The sequence below is a fragment of the Thalassophryne amazonica genome, chromosome 14 (assembly GCF_902500255.1).
Source record: "Thalassophryne amazonica chromosome 14, fThaAma1.1, whole genome shotgun sequence".
Taxonomy (NCBI): domain Eukaryota; kingdom Metazoa; phylum Chordata; class Actinopteri; order Batrachoidiformes; family Batrachoididae; genus Thalassophryne; species Thalassophryne amazonica.
The window spans coordinates 2,216,021-2,234,976 of NC_047116.1; the positions used below are offsets into that span (position 1 = coordinate 2,216,021).

The window sequence follows — 18,956 nt, forward strand, 5'->3', positions numbered from 1 at the left end:
TGTATCTGAGGTCTGGGTCTGAGGTTTGGGTCTATGTCTGGGGTCTGTGTCTGAGGTCTGTGTCTATGTATGAGGTCTGGGTTTGTGGTCTGCGTCTGAAGTCTGGGTCTGTGTCTGGGTATGAGGTCTGGGTCTGTGTATGAGGTTTGGGTCTGTGGTCTGTGTCTGATGTCTGGGTCTGTGTATGAGGTCTGGGTCTGTGTCTGTGTATGAGGTCTGGGTCGGTGTATGAGGTCTGGGTCTGTGTACAAGGTCTGGCTCTGTATCTGAGGTCTGGGTCTGAGGTTTGGGTCTGTGTCTGGGGTCTGTGTCTGAGGTCTGTGTCTATGTATGAGGTCTGGGTCTGTGGTCTGCGTCTGAAGTCTGGGTCTGTGTCTGGGTATGAGGTCTGGGTCTGTGTATGGGGTCTGTGTATGCAGTCTGTGTCTGTGGTCTGGATCTGTGTATGAGGTCTGGGTCTGTGTATGAGGTCTGGGTCTGTGGTCTGCGTCTGAGGTCTGGGTCTGTGTATGAGGTCTGGGTCTGTGGTCTGCATCTGATGTCTGGGTCTGTGTCTGGGTATGAGGTCTGGGTCTGTGTATGAGGTCTGTGTATGCGGTCTGGGTCTGTGTCTGAGGTCTGTGTCTGTGGTCTGGATCTGTGTATGAGGTCTGGGTCTGTGGTCTGTGTCTGATGTCTGGGTCTGTGTATGAGGTCTGTGTCTGTGTATGAGGTTTGGGTCTGTGGTCTGTGTCTGATGTCTGGGTCTGTGTATGAGGTCTGGGTCTGTGTCTGTGTATGAGGTCTGGGTCTGGGTACAAGGTCTGGCTCTGTATCTGAGGTCTGGGTCTGAGGTTTGGGTCTATGTCTGGGGTCTGTGTCTGAGGTCTGTGTCTATGTATGAGGTCTGGGTTTGTGGTCTGCGTCTGAAGTCTGGGTCTGTGTCTGGGTATGAGGTCTGGGTCTGTGTATGGAGTCTGTGTATGCGGTCTGGGTCTGTGTCTGAGGCCTGTGTCTGTGGTCTGGATCTGTGTATAAGGTCTGGGTCTGTGTATGAGGTCTGGGTCTGTGGTCTGCGTCTGAGGTCTGGGTCTGTGTATGAGGTCTGGGTCTGTGGTCTGCGTCTGAAGTCTGGGTCTGTGGTCTGATGTCTGGGTCTATGTCTGTGTATGAGGTCTGGGTCTGTGGTCTGTGTCTGATGTCTGGGTCTGTGTATGAGGTCTGTGTCTGTGTCTGTGTAAGAGGTCTGGGTCTGAGGTCTGTGTCTGTGTCTGAGGTCTTTGTCTGTGTCTGAGGTCTGTGTCTATGTCTGTGTCTGAGGTCTGTGTCTGTGTCTGAGGTCTGTGTCTGAGGTCTGTGTTTGTGTCTGGGGTCTGAGGTCTGAGGTCTGTGTCTGGGGTCTGAGGTCTGTGTCTGAGGTCTGTGTCTGTGTCTGAGGTCTGTGTCTGTGTCTGAGGTCTTTGTCTGTGTCTGTGTCTGAGGTCTTTGTCTGTGTCTGTGTCTGAGGTCTGTGTCTGTGTCTGAGGTCTGTGTATGTGTCTGAGGTCTGGGTCTGTGTATGAGGTCTGTGTCTGTGTAAGAGGTCTGGGTCTGTGTCTGTGTCTGAGGTCTGTGTCTGAGGTCTGTGTCTGTGTCTGAGGTCTTTGTCTGTGTCTGAGGTCTGTGTCTATGTCTGTGCCTGAGGTCTGTGTCTGAGGTCTGTGTCTGAGGTCTGAGGTCTGTGTCTGTGTCTGTGTCTGAGGACTGTGTCTGTGTCTGAGGTCTGTGTCTGTGTCTGAGGTCTGTGTCTGTGTCTGGGGTCTGAGGTCTGTGTCTGAGGTCTGTGTCTGTGTCTGAGGTCTGTCTCTGTGTCTGAGGTCTGTGTCTGTGTCTGAGGTCTGTGTCTGAGGTCTGTGTCTGTGTCTGAGGTCTTTGTCTGTGTCTGTGTCTGAGGTTTTGTCTGTGTCTGTGTCTGAGGTCGTGTGTGAGGTCTGTGTCTGTCTGAGGTCTGTGTCTGTGTATGAGGTCTGGGTCTGTGGTCTGTGTCTGATGTCTGGGTCTATGTCTGTGTATGTGGTCTGTGTATGAGGTCTGGGTCTGTGGTCTGTTTCTGATGTCTGGGTCTGTGTATGAGGTCTGTGTAGGAGGTCTGTGTCTGTGTAAGAGGTCTGTGTCTGAGGTCTGTGTCTGTGTCTGAGGTCTGTGTCTGAGGTCTGTGTCTGTGTCTGAGGTCTCTGTCTGTGTCTGAGGTCTGTGTCTGTGTCTGAGGTCTGTGTATGTGTCTGAGGTCTGTGTGTGAGGTCTGTGTCTGTCTGAGGTCTGTGTCTGTGTCTGAGGTCTGTGTCTGTGTCTGTGTCTGGGGTCTGGGGTCTGTGTCTGAGGTCTGTGTCTGTGTCTGTGTCTGAGGTCTGTCTCTGTGTCTGAGGTCTGTGTCTGTGTCTGGGTCTATGTCTGTGTATGTGGTCTGTGTATGAGGTCTGGGTCTGTGGTCTGTTTCTGATGTCTGGGTCTGTGTATGAGGTCTGTGTCTGTGTAAGAGGTCTGTGTCTGAGGTCTGTGTCTGAGGTCTTTGTCTGTGTCTGTGTCTGAGGTCTTTGTCTGTGTCTGTGTCTGAGGTCTGTGTCTGTGTCTGAGGTCTGTGTATGTGTCTGAGGTCTGTGTGTGAGGTCTGTGTCTGTCTGAGGTCTGTGTCTGTGTCTGAGGTCTGTGTCTGTGTCTGGGGTCTGAGGTCTGTGTCTGAGGTCTGTGTCTGTGTCTGAGGTCTGTCTCTGTGTCTGAGGTCTGTGTCTGAGGTCTGTGTCTGTGTCTGAGGTCTTTGTCTGTGTCTGTGTCTGTGTCTGAGGTCTGTGTCTGTGTCGAGGTCTTTGTCTGTGTCTGTGTCTGTGTCTGAGGTCTGTGTCTGTGTCTGAGGTCTTTGTCTGTGTCTGTGTCTGTGTCTGAGGTCTGTGTCTGTGTCTGGGGTCTGAGGTCTGTGTCTGTGTCTGGGGTCTGTGTCTGTGTCTGAGGTCTGTGTCTGTGTCTGGGGTCTGAGGTCTGTGTCTGAGGTCTGTGTCTGAGGTCTGTCTCTGTGTCTGAGGTCTGTGTCTGAGGTCTGTGTCTGTGTCTGAGGTCTGTGTCTGTGTCTGAGGTCTGTGTCTGAGGTCTGTGTCTGTGTCTGAGGTCTTTGTCTGTGTCTGAGGTCTGTGTCTGTGCCTGAGGTCTTTGTCTGTGTTTGTGTCTGAGGTCTCTGTCTGTGTCTGTGTCTGAGGTCTTTGTGTCTGTGTCTGAGGTCTGAGGTCTGTGTCTGTGTCTGAGGTCTGTGTCTGGGGTCTGAGGTCTGTGTCTGTGTCTGGGGTCTGAGGTCTGTGTCTGTGTCTGAGGTCTGTGTCTGTGTCTGGGGTCTGAGGTCTGTGTCTGAGGTCTGTGTCTGTGTCTGAGGTCTGTGTCTGGGTCTGAGGTCTGTGTCTGTGTCTGAGGTCTGTGTCTGTGTCTGTGTCTGAGGTCTGTGTCTGTGTCTGAGGTCTGTGTCTGGGGTCTGTGTCGGTGTCTGAGGTCTGTGTCTGTGTCTGAGGTCTGTGTCTGAGGTCTGTGTCTGGGGTCTGAGGTCTGTGTCTGTGTCTGAGGTCTTTGTCTGTGTCTGTGTCTGAGGTCTGTGTCTGTGTCTGAGGTCTGTGTCTGGGGTCTGAGGTCTGTGTCTGTGTCTGTGTCTGAGGTCTGTGTCTGTGTCCTGTGTCTGTGTCTGGGGTCTGAGGTCTGTGTCTGTGTCTGAGGTCTGTGTCTGGGGTCTGAGGTCTGTGTCTGTGTCTGTGTCTGAGGTCTGTGTCTGTGTCTGAGGTCTTTGTCTGTGTCTGAGGTCTGTGTCTGTGTCTGAGGTCTGTGTCTGGGGTCTGAGGTCTGTGTCTGTGTCTGGGGTCTGAGGTCTGTGTCTGTGTCTGAGGTCTGTGTCTGTGTCTGAGGTCTTTGTCTGTGTCTGTGTCTGAGGTCTGTGTCTGTGTCTGAGGTCTGTGTCTGAGGTCTGTGTCTGTGTCTGTGTCTGAGGTCTGTGTCTGTGTCTGAGGTCTGTGTCTGTGTCTGGGGTCTGTGTCTGTGTCTGAGGTCTGTGTCTGTGTCTGAGGTCTGTGTCTGAGGTCTGTGTCTGGGGTCTGAGGTCTGTGTCTGTGTCTGAGGTCTTTGTCTGTGTCTGTGTCTGAGGTCTGTGTCTGTGTCTGAGGTCTATGTCTGGGGTCTGAGGTCTGTGTCTGTGTCTGTGTCTGAGGTCTGTGTCTGTGTCTGAGGTCTGTGTCTGTGTCTGAGGTCTGTGTCTGTGTCTGGGGTCTGTGTCTGTGTCTGAGGTCTGTGTCTGTGTCTGGGGTCTGAGGTCTGTGTCTGTGTCTGAGGTCTGTGTCTGTGTCTGAGGTCTTTGTCTGTGTCTGAGGTCTGTGTCTGTGTCTGAGGTCTGTGTCTGGGGTCTGAGGTCTGTGTCTGTGTCTGGGGTCTGAGGTCTGTGTCTGTGTCTGAGGTCTGTGTCTGTGTCTGAGGTCTGTGTCTGGGGTCTGAGGTCTGTGTCTGTGTCTGAGGTCTGTGTCTGTGTCTGAGGTCTGTGTCTGTGTCTGTGTCTGAGGTCTGTGTCTGAGGTCTGTGTCTGTGTCTGGGGTCTGAGGTCTGTGTCTGTGTCTGAGGTCTGTGTCTGTGTCTGAGGTCTGTGTCTGTGGTCTGGGTCTGTGGAATCTGGATTTCCTTTAGAGTGCAGGAGAAGAATGCGGAATTATGAAGGGCCTGGTGCTCGGGTTAATCTGGCTCCTGTATCTGATGGACTCGGATGACCCAGCAGCGATTGGAACCCTCTTTAGAAGTCTGATGCAGGAAACAAACAGCCAGCCTGAACTTTGACCTGTATGAGCTGACCTTCATGGGGCCTGAATGCTATGTGGGTTTCTGTGCAGGTCTGGTTTCACCCTGGACACTTAATCCCGGGATTTATCAGATGGATCATGTAACCTTGGAGGACACGGGCGGCTGCTGTATGAAGGATTATCATGTTCTACTCTTCATGCTGGCTGATGATGTCATCACTTTGAGGGCAATCAGGATGCAGATTTACGTCTGTGGTGAAAGGTCAAAGGTCAACTGTGCTGATGTTTTGGTGACAGCATTGATGGCTCACAGCAATTGATGATGTCATCGTTATCACATGATATTCTGTTCTGATGGTGGTATGACCGCAAAGTTCATAGGTCACACCGGGGTTCATCCAAAGTGAACACAGAAAATAAAATAATTGTGCAAAGTGTGTGTGTGTGTGTGTGTGTGTGTGTGTGTGTGTGTGTGTGTGTGTGTGTGTGTGAGTATGCATCAAAGATCAAAGAGAATAGAGTGATCAAGCACAGATGACAGGCTCAAGGACGAGACACTGATTGGCCAGTCAGAAATGATGTCTCCTTCTCCTGTGACCCCTATGACCCCTGTGCTTCAGATATGTACCTCGTGGCCTGCAACAGGTCAAGCTGCACAGAAAGAAATGCTGATTAGAGTAACAAAACTGAGGAAGGCGCGATGGAAGACGCAGAGTCTTCTCTGTGGATACATGTGGTCAACATGTTTGTATACATGCAGTCACAACGATGTCGCTAACAGCACAAAGTATAAAGTGCAGCGGCAGCTGCCTGAACATCTGTGCACGTGGGGTGCTGCCTCCACAAGAAAGAGTGACAGAAGGAGGGGCATCCAGGAGAAAAATTGTGCCAAATCAACATGCAGAGCCACCGTGACCCCACGCATGCATGTGTCAGGAAATTACCTTGACCTCAAATGTGCAGAACTGATTTATTTCCCCAAACCAGCAGCGGGTGCACACAGTGTCTCCTAGAGGAAGACAGCTGAAGGTCCATCCACCCACACACACAGACACACAGACAGACAGCCTCAACGCTGGGCATGTGAGCGTGCACAGTGAGAAGAAGGCATCCCAGCATGCACCTCCTTATTTGGACAAAAGGAACGAGGACGTTGCATATTTTGGAAACTCACTCTCTGAGGTCGCAGTCGTCTTCTTGTTCTTCCTGTCAGCTGGAGAATCCTGATGCAGGTCTGCACACATGCACGCACATACGCACGCACGCACGCACGCACACACGCACACACACACACACACACACACACACACATACACAAAGAGAGACAGATTTATCATTATGGTCATGAACTTATGATCTTTGTTTTATCAAATAATTTTGTTAAATGCTCCTGATGTATGGAGCTAAATCCAGGCCAAAACTTTTGTAATCTGAAAATAAAAAAAAGATTTAAAAAATACATTTTGAAACTGAAATTTCAATGTTTGTTCTTGAATTTTATGATCATTTAAAAAGTATTATCAAAATAAAAATAAGCATAAGATCTATATTTTTCAGTTTAAATATATTTTTGATTCAGCTCTGTAATTTTTTGATCAAATAATTTATTTTCATTCATATTTCTTTTTTCACCTTCAGATCTTTTTTCCACTTTTAGATCTTATTTTTTCAGTTTCAAACTTTTGGCCCCGTTCTGGTGTGGGAGGGCGTGGCTTCGATTGAGGGGGGTGTAGAATTGTGAGTGACAGCAGAGCAATCAGTCCTCACATGATGTTGCTTTCAGGAAACGTGGGTCCTTTGATAGATAATGACTCAACACTTTCTCTCCATTGTGTTGTCTAAGTGATGCTAAGGACAAAGATGTCTATTACAAGTAATTCTAGACCACTCTTGATCATTTCTGATGTTTAAAAACTGGAAAATATGCAAGATTGTAAAGTTTAACACCTATACCTAAAAAACCAATGTGTCCCAAATCCACACAAGACCGTGAATGCAGCGCAGCATCGCTGCATAAAAATGAGGCAGGTCGCTCATTTTACAGGCTGCCAGCAGTTATTGTGCATCAAGCAGTGAAGTGTTACGAGTTTTCTAAGTGACACACAGAGAGACCAGGCTCAGCAGATCTGAAGGAAGCTTTAATATGACCAGAACCAAGCAGACCGCCTGTAAATCCAAATCCAAAGCCGCCCGCTAGAGCGCTCAGACTGCCGGCGGTGTGAAGAAGCCTCACCGTTACAGGCCCGGCACTGAGGCACTGAGAGAGAGCCGCCGCTACCAGAAATCCACCAAGCTGCTGATCCACAAGCTGCCCTTCTAGCGCCTGGTGAGAGAAATCGCTCAGGACTTCAAGACCGACCTCCGCTTTCAGAGCTCCGCTGTGATGCTCTGCAGGAGGCCGGTGAGGCTGATCTGCTCGGCAGCTTGTGGATCAGCAGGTGGATTTCTAGTAGTGGCGGATCTCTCTCAGCGCCTCAGTGCCGGGCCTGTAACGGTGAGGCTTCTTCACACCACCGGTAGCCTGAGCGCTCTTCCGGCTTTGGATTTACAGGCGGTCTGCTTGGTTCTGGTCATATTAAGTTTACGCTGTGAAACTGCCACTTTGTTACATCATAATTAATTCACTATCCGGTACAACATACGGATCCACTGAACCAACTGTTACACATCGATCACAATAAACAGCTTTATCTTGAAGGTTTAAAACCTCGTAATAAACTTTCATTCTCTCTGTTTTCTTTCACGCGCCAGCCGCGTAGTAAATAAATGATGGAGACGGGAGCAGAGTCATTATCTATCAAAGGACCCACGTTTCCTGAAAGCAACATCATGTGAGGACTGATTGCTCTGCTGTCACTCACAATTCCACACCCCTCTCAACTGAAGCCACGCCCTCCCACACCAGAACGGGGCCAAAAGTTTGAAATGAAAAAATAAGATTTGAAAGTGAAAAAAAGATCTGAATGTGAAAAAAAGAAATATGAATGAAAATAAATTATTTGATCAAAATAATTACAGAGCTGAATCAAAAATATATTTAAACTGAAAAATATAGATCTTACACATTTTTATTTTGATAATACTTTTTAAATGATTATAAAATTCAAGAACAAACATTGAATTTTCAGTTTCAAAATTTATCTTTTCAATCTTTTTTTATTTTCAGATTACAAAACTTTTGTCCTGGATTTAGCTCCATACTGATGATCCAGATTTGAGCACCGTGGTTTGCACCATTAAAGGTTGTAGGTTCTCGTCCCACTGCTCCTCCACCGAACTATTCAGACAAACATAACCTCCACTCTCAAGCTCACACAGACATAACCTCCATGTTTGTGCTCAGACAGACTGCCCTCAAGCTCAGACAAACATAACCTCCACTCTCATGCTCACACAGACATAACACCCGCCCTTCCACTCAGACACACATAACCTTCACACTCATGGTCAGACAGACATAACCACTACACTCAAACACACTAAATCTCCACTCACGCTCGGACATGCAAAACCTCCACTTAATCTCAGACAAACATAACCGCTGCCCTCAAACTCAGACAAACACATCCTCAGACAGACATAACATCCACTCAGACATATAGAGCCTTTACCCTTGTGCTCAGACAGACATATCCTCCACCCTTGCACACAGACACACAAAACCTCGACTCTCACACTCAGACATACATAACCTCAAATATTGCGCTCAGAAAGACATAATCTCCGACTTTCCGTTCAGACACATAAAACCTCCACTCAAATCAAATCAAATTTATTAATTTATATAGCACCAAATCATGACGAGTCACCTCAAGGCGCTTCACAAACATCATTTAAAAGGCAGAATAAAAAGAATTAAGATTAAAAACACAATAAAAAAATTTAAATATAAATAAGTAAAACGAATAAAATAAAAAGAATAAAAGAAGACACACAATCGTATAAAATACTAATGATAAAACAGGGGAAAAAAGTGTGTCTTCAGTCTGGCCTTAAAAGTCTCCACAGAGTCCGACTGTCGGATCTCTGCAGGCAGATCGTTCCACAGAGCTGGGGCGTGGTGAAAGAAGGCTCTGTAACCTACTGACATTTTCTTCACCCGAGGGACACACAATAGGCCTGCACCCTATGAACACAGGACCTGAGCCGGTACATAAGGCTCAACCAGGCCAGCCAGGTTGGGGGGGGTGCCAGTCCGTGAACAATTTTATAGGCCAATAATAATACTTTAAAATCCAATCTCAGAGAGACTGGAAGCCAGTGAAGGGATGCCAGAACTGGTGTAATGTGGTCAAACTTTCTGCTTCATGTCAAAAGTCTGGCTGCAGCATTTTGAACCAATTGGAGAGCCCTAATGCTGGACTGTGGTAAACCAAAAAATAGAACATTGCAGTAGTCCAATCTAGAAGAGATAAATGCAAGAATCAGGGTCTCAGCATCAGCCATAGACAGGATGGGACGAATCTTCACTATATTTCACAGGTGGAAGAAAGCAGTCCTAGTAATATTTCTAATGTGGAGGTCAAAGGACAACGTAGGATCAAAACACAATCGGTCCAAGAGTGGGCCACAGGTCCTTAAACAGTTTTCTTGGTATGGAATCAAATAAACAGGTTGTGCTTTTTGTTGATGTCAAGAGTTTTGTCAGTATGCCTAGTGAGATACTGTCAAATTCTGTAAATCTAGGTAATACCTCAGTAGTGGCGCCCACCACAACAGCAGGGTGTAGTGGCTGGGTTAAGGCATGCTGGGATATGTTTATCCTAATGTCTTCTATTTTCTTCTCAAAGTAATCCAGGAAATCTTGTGCTGTAAAAGGAGAGCGAACTACAGCTGGTTGTCCATGAATAAGTGTTGCCACCGTGTGGAACAAGAACTTTGAGTTATGCTTGTTTTTGATGATCAAATCAGAGTAATAAGTCCACTTTGTAGCCAATAATGCATGATTATAGTCTAAGATAGCATCACACCACGCAAGGTGGAATACTTCTAATTTTGAATGACACCATTTCCATTCTAGACCTCTAGCCTTATGCTTGAGGTCATGCAAGTAATCACTGAACCAACGTGACTGTGTTTTGGGGAAGGCGTGGTTTTAACACAGGTGGTGCAATCATGTCGATTGTTGTTTTGAGCACTGAGTTTAAACTACCCACAAGTCTGTCTACTGATTGGGTATTTGCCAAATGTGAAGCTAAGACATCAGGCAGTCTAGCTTTGAGTTCAGTCTTAGTTGAGGAGTTGATGCATCGCTGTAGTGATATATAAGGTTGTTGTTCCACCAAACACGGCAGTGAAACTGTAAACTTAATAAGTGAGTGATCAGAGACCACTGATGTAAGAGGCATGATGTCAATATTTGTGACAGTAATACCACGTGCGAGAACCAAATCCAGGGTATTTCCAATAATGTGCGTCGAGTCCCGAATGCATTTCCGAAATCCTAATGCATCCACAATTTCCATAAATGATTTGCAGAGGGGATCAGAAGGCTTATTTATATGAATGTTAAAGTAACCAATGATCAGAATATTATCTGCACTAGTTGACAAGTTAGAGATGAACGCACCAAATTCATCTAAGATTTCAGAATATGGGCCAGGAGGCCTATATACAGTGACAAAGTAATACGACTGATTTTTATTCTTCTGACCTTGGCAATGTGTAGCATCATGGGCAGAATCAGATGCTCAAATGAGTTATATTTGTGACCCCCAACAGCTAATAAGCTAAACCTAGATTTATAAATAAGAGCAACACCCCCGCCTTGCTTCGCATCACAAGGGATGTGACTACATGTGTACGCCCCTTTAATAATTACCTCACTGGCTCCAAGATCATTTAATTTTTAAATCTGTCCATTGAACATTAAAATCTCGATCAAAAGCATCATCAATCTAACATTTTTGACCTGTTTTACGCCTGTTGGAGCTGCTAATTAACAATCCTTAAATGAACAAACTTCCATATTTGAGATAAAAGAATGACAGTCATTAAAGAAAGTTAAGTTTGGTATGACAAGTATTACTTTACTTGCCTGTCTCATTCAGCAGGAGGGAACATTAACGAGGCTGTTTGACCACATAAACTAACACATGTACTGTGGCCATGCTGTGGCTGCTCTGTGGCCACGCTGTGACTGCTCTGTGGCTGCTCTGTGGCTGTGCTGTGGCTGCTCTGTGACTGTGCTGTGGCTGCTCTGTAGCTGTGCTGTGGCTGCTCTGTGACTGACTGCTCTGTGACTATGCTGTGGCTGCTCTGTGGCTGTGCTGTGACTGCTCTGTGGCTGCTTTGTGGCTGTGCTGTGACTGCTCTGTGGCTGCTCTGTGACTGACTGCTCTGTGACTATGCTGTGACTGCTCTGTGGCTGTGCTGTGACTGCTCTGTGGCTGCTTTGTGGCTGTGCTATGACTGCTCTGTGGCTGCTTTGTGGCTGTGCTATGACTGCTCTGTGGCTGCTTTGTGGCTGTGCTATGACTGCTCTGTGGCTGCTCTGTGGCTGTGTTGTGGCTGCTCTGTGACTGACTGCTCTGTGACTATGCTGTGGCTGCTTTGTGGCTGTGCTATGACTGCTCTGTGGCTGCTTTGTGGCTGTGCTATGACTGCTCTGTGGCTGCTCTGTGGCTGTGTTGTGGCTGCTCTGTGACTGACTGCTCTGTGACTATGCTGTGGCTGCTTTGTGGCTGTGCTATGACTGCTCTGTGGCTGCTTTGTGGCTGTGCTGAAGGCACCATTTTCGTCCTGCCATTTAAAAAAATTAAATACTTCTGATCTGGTGGTGTTGTTTAAACTGAGCTTAAAAGCGTCCAAAGGCACCGACATCTAACCGACATTATTACTCTTAAAAACGCTTTATCTACAGAGCAAGTCAGTGATGTCGAAACAAAACAGAGCAAAGTGCGATTAATCGTGATTTTAAAAACTGGACATGTTTTAGGTGCTGTAATTCGGTACTTTAAAATTTCCCATAATCCCCCTGTGCTTCCCAAAATGCACCGGGGCACTAGCAGAGTTCTGGTGTGTCAAAGCCATGTAAACAATGGCCAGTGAGGACGTAGATGGATCCAGCAAGTTTGCAGGCGATTATGATGATGACACGTTCTCCCAAGTTGAGAGAGTTTTCTAGAGGAGGTGTAGCACCTGTGATGGACTTCTGCCATGCCCCAATGCTGTCTTCTTGTCCAAACTTCACATGGTGTGTTTACATTGTGCCCTGAACCAGAACTTCGGAATAGCAAATTATTTAATGTAAATTAACATCTTATTTTGTGAGCCATCATAACATAATAAAATAAATAATAACAAACGGTTTGCATGGCGGTAACACACATGTCCAGCAGAGTGGCCCCCCAACCCCCGGCCACCACTTAAATCCACTTATTAAGCTCAGAGTCCAAGGCTCCGAGTGTCTCAGAAGCTGTGTTGTTCACGGTGATGTATGACGTAGCGTGCTGCTCACAACCGGAACACACGCAGGTCACACTGAAAGATCCGTTTGATGAAAAATACTGATTTGACATAAGAGTCTGTGAGATGTTGTGGTTAGATTTTCAACCAGACTGAAATGACCTCAGAGTGAGTGGAACCTGAACAGGACATTCAGAGACAGGTCAAAGGGTTAAGAACATATAACCACTGGAACAGCGGCAGAATCAGACGTTTGGCAGTGCGCTGCCCAAATCGCCCTGATATAACCATTAATATATGATGAAAATGTGGTTCATCTGAAGAAAACCAACAAATTCATTCTTCCTGAAGACATTCAGGGTCTGAGGTCAAAGTCCAGACCAGATGAGGTCACAGACTGATTCGTTACATCCTGATTACAGAATCAAAGGAACACAAACATGCTTGGGGGCAAAGGACAGTTATCAGGGGCAAAGGTGACAATGAGAATGTGAGAATGTCAAAGGTCACAGGAAGGTCCTGGTTGATTTGGGTTTCCTGCCTCCAGTGGTACAGTAGTGTTCAGAATAATAGTAGTGCTATGTGACTAAAAAGATTAATCCAAATTTTGAGTATATTTCTTATTGTTACATGGGAAACAAGGTACCAGTAGATTCAGTAGAGTAAAAAAGTAGAAAAGGGGGTGTTCACAAGTGTGGCATTCAGTCAGTGAGTTTGTCAGTTTTGTGGAACAAACAGGTGTGAATCAGGTGTCCCCTATTTAAGGATGAAGCCAGCACCTGTTGAACATGCTTTTCTCTTTGAAAGCCTGAGGAAAATGGGACGTTCAAGACATTGTTCAGAAGAACAGCATAGTTTGATTAAAAAATTGGAGAGGGGAAAACTTATACGCAGGTGCAAAAATTATAGGCTGTTCATCTACAATGATCTCAAATGCTTTAAAATGGACAAAAAACAGAGACGCGTAGAAGAAAACAGAAAACAACCATCAAATTGGATAGAAGAATAACCAGAATGGCAAAGGCTCACCCATTGATCAGCTCCAGGATGATCAAAGACAGTCTGGAGTTACCTGTAAGTGCTGTGACAGTTAGAAGACGCCTGTGTGAAGCTAATTTATGTGCAAGAATCCCCCACAAAGTCCCTCTGTTAAATAAAAGACATGTGCAGAAGAGGTTACAATTTGTCAAAGAACACATCAACTGGCCTAAAGAGAAATGGAGGAATATTTTGTGGACTGATGAGAGTAAAATAGTTCTTTTTGGGTCCAAGGGCCGCAGACAGTTTGTGAGACGACCCCCAAACTCTGAATTCAAGCCACAGTTCACAGTGAAGACAGTGAAGCATGGTGGTGCAAGCATCATGATATGGGCATGTTTCTCCTACTATGGTGTTGGGCCTATATATCACATACCAGGTATCATGGATCAGTTTGGATATGTCAGAATACTTGAAGAGGTCATGTTGCCTTATGCTGAAGAGGACATGCCCTTGAAATGGGTGTTTCAACAAGACAATGACCCCAAGCACACTAGTAAACCAGCAAAATCTTGGTTCCAAACCAACAAAATTAATGCCTCGCAGATGTGAAGAAATCATGAAAAACTGTGGTTATACAACTAAATACTAGTTTAGTGATTCACAGGATTGATTAAAAAAAGCAGTTTGAACATAATAGTTTTGAGTCTGTAGCGTCAACAGCAGATGCTACTATTATTGTGAACACCCCCTTTTCTACTTTTTTTTTTTTTTTTACTAATAGCCCAATTTCATAGCCTTAAGAGTGTGCATATCATGAATGCTTGGTCTTGTTGGATTTGTGAGAATCTACTGAATCTACTGGTACCTTGTTTCCCATGTAACAATAAGAAATATACTCAAAACCTGGATTCATCTTTTTAGTCACATAGCACTACTATTATTCTGAACACTACTGTACATGTGAGGTAAAATGCCACTGAGCAAGGCAGCAGCTTCACATCACTCAGCGTGGAGGTGCACGTATGTGCACGAGCCTGCTGTCCACTCACAGCTGTTTCCATGAATAGATGAAGACACACCCCCTCAAAAAGTCGTCTGCATGTAAAAGCTGTCACTCAAAGTGAGGTCATCTGTGTCATGGGAGGGGCTGCACCTAAAATCAACAAACAAACTAATAATCAGCAGGCTGAGGACCTTTATCGCACTGACTGAGCCAGTAGATACAGTGTCCTCCAAAAGTATCTGAACACTTGGTAATAAACACATTTAATTTGTTTATGCCATTTCAAAAACAAAAGATAAATCAGGCTTCTCAATATAGGATGTTCTTTCACCAGAACAGATCAAATCTAGGCTCATATCTCAAATGGACCTTCTGCAGATTTGGAGCTGAACTTTCAGGTCTTCTTGTGAAGAAAATGCTCGTCTGTAGCACGTCATACATGAAGCTGGATAACTGCTGATACAAAATGCAGAATGTCTCCAGTCACAGCCACAGAAGCCTGGAACTTCTTCTGGGTTGTCTGGGTGTCTTGGTGGCTTTCCTCACTCTTCTTCAGATTCTGTGAACTGTCTGCTCCACACAGATTGACCACATAGTGTCACACTGTTTGTATTTCTTCATAACTGATGTAAATTCAAGACATATTCAGTGACTTGGAAATGTTCATGTATCATCCCCTGACGTGTCTGAAGAAAACTGGCAATAAAACTGATTATTATACCAAAGCGTTTCATTTCTTATGCAGCCCATCATCTTGGCTTTTATATTTTTAATTATTTTATATCAAGTTGTAGAGATTTGTTTTCAGTTTGAGTCTAAGGAAATTTTTATTTTTTTATTTTTTTTTGTATTTGAAATGGTGTAAACAAATTAAAATGTGAGAAACGCCAAGTGTCCCCATACTTTTTACTGAGAATCTTTAACTCTGTGACGTCAGACATTATTTATGAATAAAGCAGCTGACAGATGTCTGAAGATTGTGTGACGCACATTCTCACCACATGTTCTTCCTTTATAAATTCCAGTCCATGCGTGGGAAAAGGCGTGCACGTGGTTTTGGGTGCAGGACTGCAGCTGTATGCTGCCCCTAGTGGCTGGATTGTGTCTAAGTGTAAGTGGTCCAGACCCTGGGAGGCGGTGCAGGTCTGCACTCTGAGGGCCCTTCTAGCTGATTGGTGCAGTTCAACGCTGGATGAAATCCGGCTGCGTCTTATTACAGGAAGCTGTCCGAGTGGGAGGGGACGAGGCACAGACTGTGCACATGCAGCACTGTGCACGAATACTGCCGATGAGCAGCACACAGCTTCACTTCCTGTTTCAGTGACATCATCAGGACACTGATAAGATAAGATAAGATAAAACTTTATTGATCTCACAGAGGAGAAATTCACATCTTACATAAGCTCTTAAAAAACACACAAGATGGGTGCAAGTAGAGGAAAATGTTCATCAAACAGCGTGTGCAAGGATAAGCAATAATAATAATACTTATAACAGTACAAGACATAAGAAATGAGGTAGAAATAGAATATATATATATATATATATATATATATATATATATATATATATATATATATATGAGGTCTGTTAGAAAACTATCCGACATTTTTATTTTTTTCAAAAACCATATGGATTTGAATCACGTGTGATTGCATCAGCCAAGCTTGAACCTTCGTGCGCATGCGTGAGTTTTTTCACGCCTGTCGGTTGCGTCATTCGCCTGTGAGCAGGCTTTGTGTGAGCACTGGTCCACCCCTCTCGTCGGATTTTTATTGCGAATAAATGTCTGAACGATTTGGAGCTTTGCTGCATCAAATTTTTCCAGAAACTGTGAGAGACCTCCAGGTGGACACCATTCAGAAAATTCAGATGGCTTTCAGGGACGATTTTATGGGGATTACACAGATTAAGGAGTGCTCCAGCCGGTTTAAAGACCACCCACAGCGTCTGAGAGCGCAGCGCACTCTGAGCGCCGATCGACAGGCTCAAACCCCGCTCAAACAACCAGATCATTTCCAACGTGAAGGCTTTGTTGATCCGGGACGTCATCTGACTTCCACAAAAAAGGCATAAGACGTGGAATTCCGCGCGTCCCGGCGGAGCCGCATGCCGCAAAGCAACGCCGTGATGAAGCCTCACAGGACATGTTGGGGCATGTCCAGCTCATGCGCAATTTCTCGGATAGTCACACGACTGAAACGCCACCGACAGCCGTCTGAAATCCATCTCAAAGCCGTCCTGTGAGACCAACACGGAGGTGGTTTTGTCCCGCGCAATGAGCGGCACGGTGGTGCATCTGTCCGCTTCTTTTTCCATGAAAAAAACTCCTGTAACAGTGGAATGTGCCAAAAAAGTGCTGATGTCCACGCCTTCTGCCTTTTTTGTGGAAGTCAGACAACGTCCCGGATCAACAAAGCCTTCACGTTGGAAATGATCTGGTTGTTTCAGCGGGGTGTCAGCCTGTCGGAGTGCGCTGCGCTCTCAGACGCTGTGGGCGGTCTTTAAACCAGCTGGAGCACTCCTTAATCTGTGTAATCCCCATAAAATGCTCCCTGAAAGCCATCTGAATTTTCCGAATGGTGTCCACCTGGAGGTCTCTCACAGTTTATGGAAAAATTTGATGCAGCAAAGCTCCAAATCGTTATTCGCAATAAAAATCCGACGAGAGGGGTGGACCACTGCTCACACAAAGCCTGCTCACAGGCGAATGACGCAACCAACAGGCATGAAAAAACTCACGCATGCGCACGAAGGTTCAAGCTTGGCTGATGCAATCACACGTGATTCAAATCCATATGGTTTTTGCAAAAAATAAAAATGTCCGATACTTTTCTGACAGACCTTGTATATATACATATATTTAGTCTGTCACTGAACGAGCTGTTCAGCTCCACTACAGTCCAGTGCAGAGGGTGAGAGGAGTTGACCATGATGGATTTGAACTTGGTTAACACCCTCCTCTCAACCACCTCCTCCAGAGAGTCCAGAGGACAGCCCAGGACAGAGCTGTACTTCCTGACCAGCTTGTTCAGTCTCTTTCTCTCCCGCTCTGTGCTGCCCGGGGCCCAACAGACGACAGCATAGAGGAGAGCAGAGGCTACAACAGAGTCATAGAAGGTCTTAAGCAGAGGCCTGCTCACTCCAAAGGATCTCAGTCTCCTCAGGAGGTGGAGGCGACGCTGGCCTTTTTTGTACAGGGCGTCGGTGTTGTGAGTCCAGTCCAGTTTGCTGTTGAGGTGAACACCCAGGCATTTGAAACTGTCCACAGTCACTATGTCCTCCCCCTGGATGTTCACCGGTGGGTGAGTTGGTGGTTTGCTCCTGAAGTCGATCACCATCTCCTTCGTCTTTCTGGTGTTGAGACACAAGTGGTTGCGCTCACACTAGTCCACGAAGTCTGTGATGACCGACCAGTACTCCAGCTCGTTCCCCTCAAGACACGCGAACCACAATGATGGAGTCATCAGAGAACTTCTGGAGGTGGCAGCTGTCTGTGTTGTAGGTGAAGTCCGAGGTGTAAAGGGTGAAGAGGAAAGGCAAGAGGACGGTGCCCTGGGGGGCCCCGGTGCTGCACCTTACCACCTCAGACTGACAGCCGCGCAGCTGCACGTACTGCGGGTGGTCAGTGAGGTAGTCGATGGTCCAGGCGGCGAGATGTCCATCCACACCTGCATACTCCAGCTTCCCCCGCAGCAGCGCCGGTCTGATGGTGTTGAAAGTGCTGGAGAAATCAAAGAACATGACTCTCACAGTGCTCCCGCTGGTCTCCAGGTGGGTGAGCACTCGCTGCAGCAGGTAGATGACAGCGTCATCTACCCCAATGTTGGGCCTGTAGGGGAACTGCAGTGGATCCAGGATGTCGCTCACCACGGTGCGGAGGTGAGACAGGGCGAGCTGCTCCATGGTCTTCATGAGGTGGGAGGTCAGGACAACTGGTTTGTAGTGGGCCGGTTCCTTGGCGTGCGGTGTTTTGGGAACCGGGACCACACAGGAGGTCTCCCACAGGGTGGGGACCACCCCCAGGCTGAGGCTCTTGTTGAAGATGTGGCTGAGGACCTCACAGAACTCATCTGCACAGGTCCTCAGCAGCCTCAGGAAGATCCCATCAGGTCCTACTGCCTTCCTCTGCTTCAGCCGCAGGAGCTGGCCTCTCTCCTCAGTCAGAGTCACAGTGAGGTGGGAGGGAGGGGGGAGCTGAGGTGTGAGCTGAGGTGGGCTGGTGCTGAGTACAGTCCTGGGGCAGGAGGGACAATGTCCAGGGTGCAGTGGAGGTGACCGGGGGGTAGAAGGTGGGGGGTCAGAGGGACTGGAGGACTGGCTGCTGGAGACGTGTGCAGAGCCGGGAGCAGGCAGGGGGGCAGGTGTGGAGGAGCCAAAATGGTTGAAGTAGCTGTTTAGCTCCTCAGCAAACCGAGAATCCCCCTCTGCAGTCCTGCCGGCACCCTGCCCAAATCTGGAGGCGGTCTTGAGGGCTCTCCACACGTCTCTGACATTGTTCTGGGCCAGCTGCTCCTCCGTCTTCCCTCCATACAACTTCTTGGCTGCACGAATCTTCCACTGGAGCTCCTGTTGGACTCTACGCTGCTCCTCTCTGTCTCATGAGTTGAAAGCCCTCTTCTTCTGGTTCATCAGGACCTTCAGCTCGGGGGTCACCCAGGGGTGGTTGTTGGGAAAGCACCGTACCCTCCAGGTAGGCACAGTGCTCTCCACACAGAAATTCATGTAGTCAGTGACACACTGGGTCAGGCTGTTGGTGTCTTCACCGTAGCTCCCGTCTGTGGTTCTGAAACAGT

At 46.9% G+C, this 18,956-nt stretch overlaps 1 protein-coding gene across 2 annotated transcripts in view; it reads right to left on the reverse strand.

The window, feature by feature from the left end:
• mylkb (myosin light chain kinase b) overlaps positions 1-18,956 on the reverse strand; it is a 253,035-nt gene that overhangs the window by 200,881 nt on the left and 33,198 nt on the right. For both annotated transcript variants that reach the window (XM_034187254.1, XM_034187253.1), the window contains exon 2: positions 5,944-6,003. In XM_034187254.1, the coding sequence (XP_034043145.1) occupies positions 5,944-6,003 (60 nt within the window). The remainder of the gene's footprint in view (positions 1-5,943; positions 6,004-18,956) is intronic.